We start from the raw sequence: 16,053 nt of genomic DNA, 5'->3' as shown, positions 1-16,053 counted from the left end.
TTTGTTTGCCTCTTCATTGGTTTTTGTTGGTTGCAATGTTGGGAAGACATGGGAATGCAAAGGACCTTAAACTCAGATGAAAGATAAAGTGATATGCAGAGGCATCTGGGTGGCTCAGTTGGTTAAATGTCCGACTCTTGATTTTGGCTCAGGTTATGATCCCAGGGTCATGAGATGGAGCCTCATGATCAAGAGAGAGAGATTCTCTCTCTCTTTGTCCCCCTCTCCTCTGCTTGTGTACACACTCTCTTCAATAAGAAAGAAGTGATATGCAAATAAAAAGAAGAATCTAAATGTTAGATAATTTATTCTTCGTGTTCTAATAGGACATGGGGCAAAATCACATTACCCAGATGATTTCTCTAACTCTGGAATGCCCACAGTGTTTCGTGATGGTAATGATTAAGCTACTGTAGACAGTAACGGCTTTTCCAAGAAAATTTAGAAATTTAGAAAAAATATGTACAATCCTAAATCACTACATTTTGTAGCTAATTCTTTTTTCTTTAACGTTTATTAATTTTTGAGAGACAGAGAGAGAGCATGAGCAGGGGAGGGGCACAGTGCCTGATGCAGGGCTTGAAACTCAGGAACCCCAAGAACATGACCTGAGCCGAAGTCAGTCGCTTAACGGACTGAGACACCCAGGCACCCCTGTAGCTAATTCTTGAGTAATTCTCTACAAAATATATAATATTGGTTTCTAGGTTGTTTGCCTGATGATTTTAAAATTATTTTATACTTAAACATAACTTAAATGTTACTTTTATAAGGTTTCAGGGAAAAAAAGTGGTTTAATTGTGGGCTTTTGTTTTCCAGTGAAAATTGTGATGCTCAGTGTTTAGAAAAACAAATCATAAATCCATTATGGTTTGAATGATACCTCTTTAGGGGGAGCAAAAAAGGCAAACCAGAAATGAGAACGGTTGAGGAGTGAATAATGAAGCAGTTTGCAAATTATAAGTATTTCAGTTATTTATCTTGGGAGACATCAGATGCCAGAGCCACTGGCTATTATTTTAGGATTCCTGGAAGATAGAAAAAGTCCTGAAGGACTGAGGAACAAAACATTTATGAAGTTCATTTATTTTTTAAAAGGGAGAGAGACCCCAATAACGAAATATTTTTCTTTGTTTACTTTGCTCTAATTCTGAAATGAAGATTGTAGATCAAATCCTCAAAAATCCTGTTTGTGGTATTGACTTCCACAGGCACACAGGATCCTGTAGAGGAACACCGTGGCTTTATGAAACTCAGTATGTGTCAGAGCATTTTAATTTCCTTTCATGACAGGATGACGGGACATGTAGCTGGGAGGCAAGCAACAGAAGCCATTTATCTGTCTTTAATTCAGGCTTTCAATTCTTTCCTACATGTGATGCCCAGCAGCCAGCTAGGAAAATAAGTCAAGCACCATGTTTCTCAAGCTGCAAGCCCTGGAGAATTCCATGAGAATTTTTACATGTAATAATAAACATTCTTGTAGAGAAGATTATTGTTTAAAAAGTATCCTACCAGTTAAGAAGAAAAATACTAACTTCTATTCTGCAGTAAAAAATTGCAATCCGGGGGCACCAGGGTGGCTCAGTTGGTCAAGTGTCCAACTTCGGCTCAGGTCATGATCTCATGGCTCGTGGGTTCGAGCCCCGCATCAGACTCTGTGCTGACAGCTCAGAGCCTGGAGCCTGCTTCGAATTCTGTGTCCTCCTCTCTCTTTCTGCCCCTCCCACGCTTACACGCTATCTCTCTCTCTTTCAAAAATAAACATTAAGATTTTTTTTAAAAATTGCAATCGGAAGATCTTCACATGGAATGAAGTTTCTTAAGTCAGTGTTTTTCATAATGGTTTTGGGTCCCCAGATGTATTTTGGAGGTTGTATTACTGGGCCCCAGCAGGAATCGGATGGCACAATTAAATGGGAGAACAGAGAGAATTACTGAAGGGGTAAATTCTCTGAATTTACAAAGAGGTGGTCAGGATTAAAGGGACGACAAAGGACAGTGTGGCTCAAAGGACGGTGCGGCTGGGAATAGCTGTTACCAGCCCTGATGTGAGGGAGCAGGAGGGAATCAATTACCAGAGCCTGGAGAGGACAGTAATATGTCAAGGTCTATCAACACCCAAGTCTGGCCATTGGTAGGGATACAGTTATCCTGCCATGACCAGCCTCAGGAAGGTGTCTGGACTCAGGAAGTTATATGCAAATTTGGGGATGTATGTGTGAATGTGGCTTCTCCTGCAGAGCCGGCCCATAGAGATTTTAAGAGTTCCAAATGTTAAGAGTTATATTTTTAAATGTTTATTTTTATTTTTGAGAGAGAGAGAGAACGGGCAGGAGAGGAGCAGAGAGAGGGAGACACAGAATCTGAAGCAGGCTCCAGGCTCTGAGCTGTCAGCACAGAGTCTAATGCAGGGCTTGAACTCATGAACTGCAAGATCATAACTGAACCAAAGTTGGATGCTCAACCAACTGAGCCATTCAGGTGCCCCAAGAGTTAGATTTCTCAGAGGTGGAAATAAAATTCAAACTGACTTTGATATATTCCTGAGTTTGATGGTTTATAGCCCTTGTTAAGGACATACAGGGTACAAAGTACTAAATAACATTCTGTAACTAGATACACATAAGCCAGGAGAAGTTATTTTGTGTAATTTGGACCAAAGATTCAGTTTTACTAAGCAATTGTTAATTGTGTCAATTATTTAGTTTGTTGGTTCTTAGAAGTGAAACATGGAACCCAAGAGCTAGTCATAGGTGTTAATGAACTCATATAGTAAATTACATTGAATAATATATACATATTACTTTGAAAGTTTGGTTAAGGGATAATATTTGGGCAAAATTAAGTTGACAGCTATGTATTTGCTTTTTTTTTAATTAAAAGAATAACGTTTATTCATTTTTGAGAGACAGAGACAGCACGAGCAGAGGAGGGGCACAGAGAGAAAGGGAGACCCAGAATCCAAAGCAGGCTCCAGGCCCTGAGCTGTCAGCACACAGCCTGACCCGGGGCTCAGACTGGTGAACTGCGAGATCATGACCTGAGTCAAAGTCGGATGCTTAACCGACTAAACCACCCAGGTGCCCCTATGTATTTGCTTTTATGTATTTTTCTATCTCTCTGTATCTATCTATGTAAGGTGGTTTTGCTTTTTGTTTTTTATTTTTGTATATATATTTTCATATACTACACACATACACACACACACACACACACACACACACACACACAAACACACATGCACTGTGCCTGATATTGTGAGAGTAAATGATGTATACACATAAATTCATTACATATGTATATATATATATATATATATATATATATATATATATATATACCTATAGAATATATGTCTTAATAAGCTCAAGCTGACAAAATACTAGGTGGCTTAAGCAGCAGAAATGTATTTTCTCACAGTTCTGGAAACTAGAAGTCCCAGATCAAGATTCCAGCCTACTCCATATCTGGTAAGCAGATGGCCAACTTCTCACTGTGTCCTCACATCGCCTTTCCTCAGTGAGTGTGTACACACAGAGAAAGAAAGTGAACTCTCTGGTGTCCTATCTCATAAGTACACTAATCCTATCGAATCAGAGATCCACCCTATGATCTCCTGTACCTTAATAATTTCTTATAGGCCCCATCTCCAAATACAGCCACACTGAGGATCAGAGCTTCAACATATAACCTTTGGAGGTACAAAAATTCCTGTTTTAAAATATGTATTCTTTGGTGAGGACACTTAAGGCTTACTCTTTTTAAAATTTATTTTTTAAATTATTTTTTAAAATGTTTGTTTATTTTGAGAGAGGGCGTGAGAGCAAGCATGAACAGGAGAGGGGCAGAGAGAGGGAGGGAGAGAATCCCAAGCAGGCTCCGCACTGTCAGTGCAGAGCCCGATGTGGGGCTCGATCTCACGTATTATGAAATCATGACCTGAGCTGAAATTAAGAGCCAGAGGCCTAACCAACTGAGGCACCCAGGCCCCTCAGGATTTACTCTTATAGCAAATTTCAAGGATACAATATTACATTATTAAATATAATCACCATGTATAATCCCCAGAACGTATTCATCTCATAACTACAAGTCTGTATCCTTTGAACAATTTAGCCAACATCTCCCCATTTCCCCCACCCCTAGTTCCTGGTAACCACCATTCTATTCTCTGTTTCTATGAGTTTGACTTTTTAAAAATTATTCCATATATCAGTAATACTATACAGTATATGTTTTTTGTCTGTTTATTTTACTTAACAGAATGCCATCCAGTCTCATCGCTGTTGTCACAAATGGCAGGATTTCCTTCTTTTTATTCCATTGTGTACATATGCCACATTCTCTTTATTCATTCATCAATGGACACTTAGGTATTTTTCCAGATCTCTACTAGTGTAAAAAAGGGAACTATATGAGGTAATGGATGGTGTCAATTCACTTGATTGTGGTAATCACTTCACAATGTATATGTATATCAAACTATCACACTGTATACTTAAAATATATACAATTTTATCTATCAATTATCCCTCAATTAAAAAATATGTATACTGTTCCTGACATTGAGGAACAAGATTCTGAAGACTTGTAGAAGTTCACCCAGAGGAATGCCTTGCCATACTCATAGCCTATCCATTCTTCTAAACATTGGCTCTTGACCCCACCTGCAAATTACCAGGGGAAATTTTTTAGATAGGGCTTTCCAGTCCCATTCCCGGAGATTCTTATTTTGTTGGCCTGAAGAAGGGGCCCAAATAGTGTTTTTTCAGGGCTTCCCTGGTGATCCAAATGTGCACTAGTGTTGAGAACCACCTGGAGTAGATGCATTGACCCACTGCCCACCACACACCCACACCCAGGCCATCTGCTCTGGGGCCCACACTCCTTGCTACACTACACTGTGATCTCTTAGAATCGGGACTAGTTGTTCTTCTCCTAGTTATTAGTTCACATCTTATCTTAAAGACACTGTATATTTTTCTATTTATTAAACAACGCCAGCCAGCCCAGAACCATATTAGGGCCTGCCATCTGCCAATGCATAGACTACATGGGAAGCATCTATGCAACCCAGTATCAGTTCCAGGCTCTGTGTCAGTGATACCCTTTCCCTTCACTTTTCCCTTTTCTTTTCCACTTATTCTATCTAACCTATACCATCTTGATATGCTTTATTTATCCTTATAAACTGTTCCTAGTTATTTCTGGGAAGAAGGAGGGATATGTATTTATAACGAATGAACAGAGGAACAAACATATCAAAAAATGCACATGAGCACCCATACATAGAAATAACCAGAAGAGAGTTTTTGCAAGCCTTTCTGTTTCTTGAAGAGTGTTCAAGGAAAGCAAGATTAAATGAGTGGAAAAGATGGAATTAGAAGTGAGGTGAAAAGCCAGTGTCTAGGCATAGGGCAGGCATAGTTGAACAGTCCAAGACTGCCTACAGAGGACTAAACTCCATAACAGTCTAAGGATAGAAGGGACACACAGGCCTTTCAAGTGAGGACAATCTGGGTGGTCATAACCCAAATTCATGAAAAAGGATGAATGTTCTCAACACGATATATGAATGCGAACAAATCGGTATCTTCTTAGTGCAACCCCAATTCTAAGTGAAAAAGAAGGGAAATTATTATGGGCTGAGAGGGAGCTAAGCTTGGAGAACTTCCCAAAGTTGACTCTGGGGTTTGGTTTTGACAAGGAAAGCCATGTGCTGTAGGAGAAAACACGAGGTTCTAGACATCACAACTCTACACTGATAGTACGTGAAATGCATTAAGAAGGACAGTCGGGGGAGCCATCTGACAAGGGACTGACAGAGGAAAGGATGAGTCTCACAAAGATTAGGGACATTTTAGTGAGAGTTTATAAGGGAAATGCTATCAAGAAGATTCATTCTTCATTTAACAAATATTTTTTGAGTACCTAGTATGTGACAGGCACTGTTTTAGGTTCTTAGGGTACATCAGTAAATAAAACAGGTACACACTTTGCCCTCGAGAACCTTATAATCTAGGCAGTAGACATTAATTAAATAATGACCCAAATCACAACATAATTGCAAGCTGTGGTGACTGCTTTGAGGAGGCAGTAGAGGGCGCTGTGGGAGGCTGAGGGCGAGGTTGGCTCGGAGGAATCCGGTTTGAAGACTCAGAAGGCAGTGGACAGATTGGAGGAACATTTAGGAGAATCAATTAATAGGATATGGTGATTGATTGGAAGGAGAAAGAATCATCAAAGAGGTTTCCCAGGTCTCTTGCTTGTTCAACTGATACCATTTTCTGAGATAGGAAATACTAGTGGGGAAAACACACATATACAGACTTAGGTGGGTGGGCATACACACACTCCCAATCAGGAGTTGAGAGGAGGATTAACTGCAATTAGTTCTTTCTTCTCTTTCTTAACCTCCCCTTCTCCCAGTAAAAAGGAAAATAAAGGAGATTTCCCAGGAGCAGACAGGTAAAAGTTCAACCTGAAGGCTTATGGAGAACATTATAAAGTATTCCACTTGGTCTAAAAAAATTATGAAACAAAGTGAAAACTTGACTAGTGACTGCAGTGTTCTTCTACATTACTTTTAGCTCTGATCTTTATATTTGATGGTCAATTATGGGGGTACTTTAAGAATCTCACTCCAAGCACACCTAACTGCCAGAAGAAGTTCCCAAATGGATGCACCTCACAGGATGTTGTTTATTGTCACTGATTAAAAGAGAAAATCCTTGGGGCACCTGGCTACCTCAGCTGGTAGAGCGAGTGACTCTTGATCTTGGGGTTGTGAGTTCAAGCCCCATGCTGGGTGTGGAGATTACTTAAAAATAAAATCTTAAAAAAATTTTTTTAACATTTATTTATTTTTGAGAGAGAGAGAGAGTGCTAGTGGGAGAGGGCCATAAAGAGGATCTGAAGCAGGGTCCATGCTGTGAGCACAGAGCCTGATGTGGGGCTCGAACTCCTGAACCGTAAGATCATGACCCAAGCTGAAATCAAGAGTTGGCTGCTTCACCAACTGAGCCACTCAGGCACCCCATTTAAAAATAAAATCTTAAAAATAAATACAGAAAAAATCCAAAAATAATAAAAGAGAAAAACTTTTTCTGAGCAGGAGCAGACCCCTTTAGATTCAACCAGGCTAGACCATGTTGACCACCAATAGAGAAGCCCACCCTGTGCCTCCACTCTGTCACTCATGAGGCAATAGTTTCAGGATGCAAATAATCTTTATTATGGAATTAAACTTTACTTGAACCACAAGGATATAAGTATCTGTACACGACATACACTGTAGAAGCATGTCAGCCATCCTCCATCCACGCTTCCCAACGTCTAAGTGTGTAGGCTTTAAAAACTTCCCAGGTGGTAGCACCTCATACAAAGCATTGCCACACAAAATGACAACTTTAACATCTTTTTTTTTAATGTTTATTTACTCATTTTTTGAGAGTGACCGAGGGGCAGAGAGAAAGGAGGAGAGAGAATCCCAAGCAGGTTCCACACTGTCAGTGCAAAGCCCTACTTGGGGCTTTAACCCACCAACCATGGGATCACGACCTGAGACAAAACCGAGAGTCAGATACTTAACCGAATGAGTCACCCAGGCGCCCCTAACATCTTGAACTCAAGTCTAAACTCAGTTGTTACTAATTCCTCAGCCTATTCAATCAAGTTAATATTGAAATGAGATTTAAAAATACAGCCTCCTAGGGGGCGCCTGGGTGGCGCAGTCGGTTAAGCGTCCGACTTCAGCCAGGTCACGATCTCGCGGTCCCGGAGTTCGAGCCCCGCGTGGGGCTCTGGGCTGATGGCTCAGAGCCTGGAGCCTGTTTCCGATTCTGTGTCTCCCTCTCTCTCTGCCCCTCCCCCGTTCATGCTCTGTCTCTCTCTGTCCCAAAAATAAATGTTGAAAAAAAAAATTAAAAAAAAAATACAGCCTCCTTGAAACATATTTTCTCAAAAGAAAAGAAAATTACTAGAAGGCAATTTAGTCATTTGTGAGTTCTGAAAAAAAAAATGAGGATCATTCTCTGCGTTACCTGGGGTTTTCATCTTCATATAAATGTATGGTCTAGAGTCATTCTATTCCATGATAAAATCGCAAACATAGGCAAACATAAGCCTCTAATCCTATTCTGTGGTGTACTGAAATCATGCAGGCGGGGCAGGGGGTTGGGTGGGGGGCAGAAAAGAAGTGTGATCACATTTCCTGAAGGGTAGCTTTCGCTATAGACCTACATTACACTGACATTTTTTTTTTCCTGTAAATATTCTAAATGTGCATGATCAATTTCTGTCACTTGTCCAACACCTAGTAAGTGCCTGACAATGTTCCAACATTTCCGGATTGGTTTCAGAAACAGAGTGACTGGTAACCGTATCTACAAGTGGCTAATCTATTTTGATGTGAGCTTAATTAATGCTGCATATGAAACTCCAAATGTTACAATCCAGGAGTTTTAAATTTTTAATTATTAGACTAACTCAGTTAACTTATTCCAAGATGAAATTTGAATTCGATTTAATGTGAGTATTAAATTCTTTTACAATAAATTCAATTTTCAACAGAAAGGGGTTTTATAAAACCACTCTATTACGATTTTAGCACATGATGAGACCTATATAAAAATGTCACAAATAATATATGACTTTAACACTACAGTTTGAACTACCCAAACTTGCAGGGAAGGATCAGGCTGCATAGTTATAACATCTGGTCCTGAAATCTAAGCTGCTGTCTGATGAACCTGGAGATTAGGGGCGGAGGCTGTTGCTGTTACTCTGCTAAAACACCATGGGGCAAGCTGATCTGGTCACATTTAAGTCTGTCAAGACATGTCACACACCACAGCAGTTGGAAGAGCAGGTAGCACTTCTACTGGACAAATGGGTTTATCTTTTGTATAGAAACATCAGACAAACACCCTCATCTCCCTAGCATATGTACTTTGTGTTATTTTCTCTGTTATGTAGATACAACCCACAGAACCTTCTAGCTTTCCATATAATTCATAGTTCTGTGGACTCCAGCAAACACCCCATCTAAATAAATTAACTGAGATAGTTTTAAGTACTCTCCTTTTTCCTTTGTAAGGTTCAGGAAAGGTTTGTGTTCAGGAGAAGAACACGGGGTGATCTTTTTCATTCTAGACACACAAAGCTCCAGCTTTCTATCCTATTGCCGGTTCTTAGAGAAGGATCTTCTTACAGGAGGGTAGAAGTGGAGAGCTAGTCATTACTCCTGAGATGACATTTTACTCTGGGGTGCAATGTTTGAGTTTGCCTAGCCCTTGGTAAAGAGCAGAGTAAATACAGAAGAGGTATGAACACAGACCTCAGGAAACACCAATAAACGTGATTACTGATCCTTATGAAATTTGAGAAGGAAAATATGAAATAAAATGTGTAAACTTAAGGACCAGCTCCGTGAAGGAGCAAATTTATTAAAATTGGCTGAAGAATAAGAATGAAATCTTTAGACATGAAACCAGGGGAGAAGAACAAACACCTTAAAAAAAAATGAAACTCAGTTTTGAAAAATCACCAGGGGTCTGTGGTTTTTTCCACCAAGAAGAACAAGAGAGAAAAATTGGGTCCCCACAAATTCTTTATGGTCACTTTCACATGAAATCTTTGATTTCAAGGAATGTGGTTACACACATTGAAATCGATGTTACCTACTTTAAGTAGATAGCAATGTAGTGATGTCTATCTTCACCTGCATCATCTTATTTTATTTTTTAAGTACGTTCTATACCTAATGTGGGGCTCAAACTCAATGACCCCAAGGTCAAGAGTCACATGCTCTCTGACTAAGCCAGCCAGGTGCCCCGTGTCTGCATCATTTTAAACCATTATACATTTCAGTGTACACAGGATTTGATGTGCCTACATTAACAAGCTTGGAAGGCATGGAGATAAAGTTGGGTGTGAATATAATACTTTTTTTACTTCTCCACTATTTCAAACTTCTTAATAAGATCTGGATTTGGGAAGGATAAATGGACCATAATGATAATAGATGCTCTTTGTTTGGTTTAGTTCTTGTTATATGCTGGGTATTTATGATATAATTTAGTCCTTATGGCTGTACCATGAGCTAGCTATTATTTTTATCACCTTTTGACAGATGATGAAATGAGGGCTTAAGGAGGTCAAATAAATGGCCCAGAATGACACAGTTAGTAAATAGCCAGTCAATTCCCAGCCTCCTAAAGTGCTGAGAAGAGTTCTCTGCCTTTCCATCCACTGCTCCCCTGGGAAGGCACATGATGAACCATTACACAGACCTGCCCCGACCTACTGGTCAAACTGACCTTCCTGTTCAGTGAAGTGAGAAGCAATGAAAATATTCAACTTGAGCTGAGTCAAATATTTTATCACCTAGGACCTACCCTACTTATTCAAAACTCACTCGCTTGTAAAGCAACTTGGTTGAACAGGTAAATAAGCAAAGGGAAGGGCTAGAAACTTCCCCAGCTTTTCGAGTTAATGATCAACAAGTCTGTGAAGCCTGACATGGGCTGGCAGAAACAGGGAAAAGTTGAAAGTCCTTCTCTAATCCTTCACTTGGCAAAAGGATAAAAGGAAACTCATGCTCTGAACTTTTCACGGAGTGGGAGCTGACTTTACTAAATGTCTTTTCTGATACTTTCAAGGGGAATGCCAAAGATGGAAAAGAACAGGTCATAGCAATCCCAGTGGTGTTTTCTTGACCCTGGAGGACCCATTAACAAGCAGCATATAATAATCTTGTCACCTAAAATTACTATTTCCACGAGCCATTAAAAGGGACTAATTACCCAAAACAATTTGTCAAAATTAAGCCTGACAGCTTTGCTACCATAATCCTCAGATTGGGCATGGAGGGGTGCTCCTGTGGAGAGATACTTAGTGACCTAGCTGTCACCAAGGAGGATGTCGGCTAACTGACCTTAGACTGCAATGTGATGGAGCACTGCGACATGAACACAGAGCTTGATGCACCCTTGGTTGTGCCAGGGACTCCCAGTGGTTTTTCACTCTTTGCAGTCATTTATGGTCCCTTTGAGCACTGATGAAAGTTGTAATTGGAACCTCCTTTCACAAAAATACACATATGCCTATACACACAAAATATTCATGTATAATTTCAGGAGGTTCAGGGTCCCTGAATTCCACTGTGAATCCTTGGGAATCTACAGACCCCCATTGGACACCTGATTTAGCCCCACCTCTCTGATTCAGAATGGACTTCCAGGAAAATCTTCATATAAACTGTAGGCAGAGACAGCAAGGTGAGGCACAGATTCCCCCATGCACCGCAGAACCCAAACAAGGCTGGGCCTTGGAAAATGACAAAGCAGCAAAGGTTAGCTTTGGAGTTTCCAATGTGGCCCTTATGACTTCTCCTCTTCCACTTATCCTGTCTTTTTCATGGCTCCCTTTACTCCTCAAGGTTTGAGTTTATTAAGCATTGTTATTTCATGTATGCCTGATAAATAAAGTATAGGAATCTCAGCAACCCAGAGCCTTTGCACTTCCTCTGTCTTCCCTGAAAAATCAATCTCAGGCTATTGGCTGCTAATCAAAACCAAGTTGAGAAAATATATATTCAAAGGGAAGATCAAAGCTAAGGAGCATAGGGATAATTTGTTCTTCTAGGTTGGTGTTTCTTCAGATGTGCCCCACTGGCCACCTGAATCACAACCAGAGCTTATTAATAATGCAGACTCTTAGGCTCTAACTTGGACCTATAGATTGAAGGATGAGGGTGAGAGAGGATAGTGATCTACATTAGGAAAAAAAAAAAAAACCTTTGTAGTCAATTATTTTCACATTAATATTTGAGAACAATTGCTTTTTAAACATTTTTAAATTTTTGAGAGAGAGAGAGATGAGCAGGGGAGGAACAGACAGAGAGGGAGAGACAGAATCCCAAGCAGGCTCCACATTGTTGGCACAGAGCCCAATGTGGGGCCCGATCTCACAAGCTGTGAGATAATGACCTGAGCTAAAATCAAGAGTCGGACACTTAACTGACTGAGCCACCCAGGCACCCTTGAGAACAATTGCTTTAAAGACTTTAAACTCTATCCTGAATCAAATCATGTTACAACAACATAACTGAACCCTCATGCTCTAGGTTCCCAAAGAAATGCTGATTCAGACAGAACCAAGATTTAATATGAACTCTATCAAGAATTGTCCCATATCTTTTATAAGTGTTATTGAAGACACTGTCCATTATAATATAGCTGACATTTTTAAATTAAGTATAATGTTTGGATGAAGTTTTTATGATAAACTTCAAATACTAATTCATTGTTTCCATTTTCAACTTACCTCCAGGAAACTCAGAACCAAATCTGAGTATTCAGATTTAGTATTGCACTCCCAAATGGCCTCCTTCATATTGAAAACTCCCTATCCACTCTCTTAAATACATGCCTCTATTCACTTTACCTTTGCTTAAATTACAGTAAACATTCATCCTTTATTGAAAGCTGCTGCTAATGCCTATTCAAAAAAATAGAGAATACAAGTAACTGTTAGTAGATAAATATGTTACTCTTTTATACCTTATGAAATAGTGGAGGGAGTGGGGATCAGGGGATGGGAAATCTCAGTTCTAATCCATCTGTCTTTCTCTGTCTAGCTGGATTTCCTTAAGCAGGTTGCCTCCTTTCACTCTCTGAGAAAGGGGCAGGTTGGATCTCAGAGGTCTCTCCCAAGTCCACACCCTCAGCTTACGTGCTTCCCTTCCTCTTGCTGGTGTAAGGACCATGCTGTCAACTCCAGGAGGTCCAGCTGCAGCCATGGGTTCTTGATTGTCTGCTGGGTGCTGGACTGCCAACCAGAGACATGTCAGGATGGGCAGAGGATAGAGCCTGATGTGCTGGGGGTGGGGGTGGGCTCCACGGGGGGCACCCAGGAAGCCTCACTGGGGTCATAGCGAGGAGTGGGTCACAAACAATGCCAACCATACAAGGGATTCAGTCAGTGGTCCTAAATGGTCCTCTAATATGTGAGTGTGTTGGTATGAGGGGAGAGAGGAGTTGGATAGAGGGTAGAAGAGGAGAACTAGGATAAATCAAATAAAATGATAGAGGCTCGCCTTGATTAAAAATATATAAAAACGGCACCTGAATGGCTCATTTGAGCATCCGACTTCGGCTTTGGTCGTGATCTCATGGTTCTTGAGTTTGAGCTCCACTTTCGGCTCTCTGCTGTCAGCGCATAGCCCGCTTCGGATCCTCTGTCCTTCTCTGTCCCTGACCCTCCCCTGCTCATGCTCTGTTTCAAAAATGAATGAATGAATGAATGAATGAATGAATGAATAAATAAATAAATAAATAAAAACACCAACAAAGTAAGAAGAAACCATTTTTTTAAGTCTTGTTTTTGTAAAAGTAATAAATGAATTACCTAACATTTATGTATGATTTCCCAGATAAACTGACTGATTTTCTTGGCAAAATAATGGCTAGGCAGAGTACTGAAAAATTGTCAAATTAATGCTTTATTTGACTCTAGCACTCACCATCTCGGTATACGCTGAACCCTTAGGACTTGCTTGCTGAAGTAGCACAACTCTCTGCTCACAACTTTTAAAATAGAAACATCTGCATAGTTGTTGTGAACAGACTCTATGAACTTTGTGTATTTATGGGAAGCTGCTGGGATGAAGCAGCTGAGCGTGCTGCCAAGGGGCCTCCAATCAGAGCTGGGTTCAAGTCCCCGCTCAGCGGCTAATTCACTGGGAGAATTTGGGAAAGTTACTGAACGTCTCTGAGCCACAGTTTCCTTTTCTCCTGTGAGGGTGAAGAGAGCTGTAATTGGTTGCCTCATCCCCTTCTGCAATAATATTTCAAAACCCCGACTTGTCTCCATTTTAGAGTTAAGAAATGCTCCAGCTCTAGACTGAATATAATCTTTAATCCTTGTTGTAATATCTTTTTTGCTTTATCAGTGATCACCGCACAGTCCTCACAGTCCACCATCCATCATTGCTGGGACCAGTGCAAGAATATAAAAGAGTTAAAATCAAGATTCTACTCCCTTTCATTGAACTGTAATAAAGTAATATTATAAAGACTGACTATATCCCCAAAGTTGCCAGTATCTGTCAAACGAAATAACACTGGATTCTTCCTTTATCCTAAAGAAAAAAACCACTGTGAGTGCTGCAAACAGTTAAAGACAAAGAAGAGGATTTAAGCAGAACTTAATCTTAGATAAACGTTAGCTTTCACGTGTTGCCATGCAAGCGTGTGTCAAAAGGCAGCACTGTCTTTTAAAAATGGATACAAATTGAACGTACTTATCACAAGTTCACAGTGCAAAAGGATTATCATCTTTAATCAGAATGTTAGGGGTTTAATTAAAGTAGATTTTGCTTTAAGGGAGGGACAGATGTATGCATATTACAAAATCATGGGTGAATTCATTTATGCACTATATAGTGGATTTACGTTATTCTGAAGGTTTAGCCTTTCGATGGAGAATAACTCTGTGAGTGCCACTATTTCCCTTCACCCTAATCTTTGTTAACACAACGTTGGATTTCCACTGTTCTTTGTCGGGATAATAAGATCAAGATAACAACAGTGACTTATGGGTGTCTGTGGCCACATTTCAAGCAGGTTGTACGCCTATCAAACATCATAGGATCCCAGGGCTAGAGATACAGCAGCGTTATTGTATGAACTTTACTGCAAAGGAAGGCTTAACTCTAAGGCTTTGCCTCTTCCTATGAGGACAGTTTGGAGGTGCCCTAAGGTCCTTTAGGCCATTCTCCTGAGTCATTAATGTAGCCAGGGAATGAAGGAACCAGATGGATTTGCCATAGCCATCTTTCATGGCAAATGAGAGTTAAAGGTCATTGCTTTCATTCATGTGTTTGTTCATTTAGCAAATACTTATTGAAGGCCCATAAGGCAGGTATTATTCTAAGTGCTGGGGATATAGCAAGAAAATTACAAACAAGGTCCCTGTTCTCATGGTGCTTATATTTCTAATGGAGAGAGATGCTAAGTACATACCTTCATGCATTAATATATGTAAAATAATATATAAGTTAATAGGTAAAGAAACCAGAAGAACAATGGGTGAGTGAGTTGAGTTGAGGTCGTCCTACAGGCAAGGCTTCCCAGTGAAGTGAGATTTGTGATGAGATCTGATATTAATCATCAAAATAAGAAGTGGTAATCCATGTGGACCCAAGACCTCCTTGTCCCAGGGGGATGCAGAAAGATCCATTTTGCATCAGTCCAAATTCAGCGAGTGACTCCTCTGAATTAGAACAATGGCTTCTAGAAGACCCTTGTTTTAACAAAAAGTTATTTATAAGTTGAAGCCATGGCCATCATGACCTTAGTATGAAGTCAGATTAGTTATCCAGTCATCTGGTAATATTAAGAGGACAGAAAAGACCATTAGAGAAGGTGATCTGGGGGGACAGGGTGGGATTGGCCATTACTAACAGTGGGAGCAGAATGGTGGGGAAGAGAGAATAGGCCTGGGAAGTCAACCCTAGCCCGTGGGCCCTGAGCTGTTTGAGCCAGGTGAAATACATTTTCCCATGTCGTTTACCACTGATATATTCTCCCTCCCTTCCTCCATGTTAAAGCAGCTGCTTGTGAAGCCTCCCTCAGCCTTCCCCCCAAGCAAGTTTTTCTAGCTCATAGAGTTTTTTCAGAGCTTCACTGCTGTGGCGAACTGATGTTAGGAAGCAGTGATGCAAGGTCGAACATGGTAGCATTGTACGCATGGAGTTTGGGTCTGTGTCCTGGTGGTTGATCTTCCAGGGGGGCCTGTACCAGGAATTCACCTTTGAAAACAGGGGTGTCTGAAGGAGGTGAGTCCTCGTCACCTCAAAGAATTTTAGACCGAGATACTCCCAAGAACTACAGTGTTAGAATCACAGCTGCAACCTTTAGCGTGAAGGTTGGCAGTCTGGAAGAGGTTTGCTCCTGAAAGAGCTGCAGGAGTGGCTTGGGAGAGAGCTGCTAGCGGGCTGAAGTCAGCTATCAACAGCTCCGGCATGCAGCCTCAGGAAAAGGCAAA

General features: G+C 40.6%; 1 protein-coding gene across 1 annotated transcript in view; it reads right to left on the bottom strand.

Annotated features, from left to right (window-relative positions):
* Positions 1-8,617: 8,617 nt before the first annotated feature.
* The window catches only part of UPP2 (uridine phosphorylase 2), a 31,116-nt gene continuing 23,680 nt past the window's right edge, over positions 8,618-16,053 (bottom strand). The window contains 5 exon segments of the mRNA XM_043573365.1: positions 8,618-8,881; positions 12,739-12,834; positions 13,529-13,592; positions 15,694-15,859; positions 15,921-16,037. Coding sequence (XP_043429300.1) covers positions 8,711-8,881; positions 12,739-12,834; positions 13,529-13,592; positions 15,694-15,859; positions 15,921-16,037 — 614 coding nt within the window. The 3' untranslated portion in view covers positions 8,618-8,710.

This window comes from Prionailurus bengalensis, chromosome C1, assembly GCF_016509475.1.
Source record: "Prionailurus bengalensis isolate Pbe53 chromosome C1, Fcat_Pben_1.1_paternal_pri, whole genome shotgun sequence".
Lineage (NCBI taxonomy): Eukaryota > Metazoa > Chordata > Mammalia > Carnivora > Felidae > Prionailurus > Prionailurus bengalensis.
Note: the sequence above shows the minus strand (reverse complement) of the source record. Positions and strands in the feature narration are given on the sequence as shown.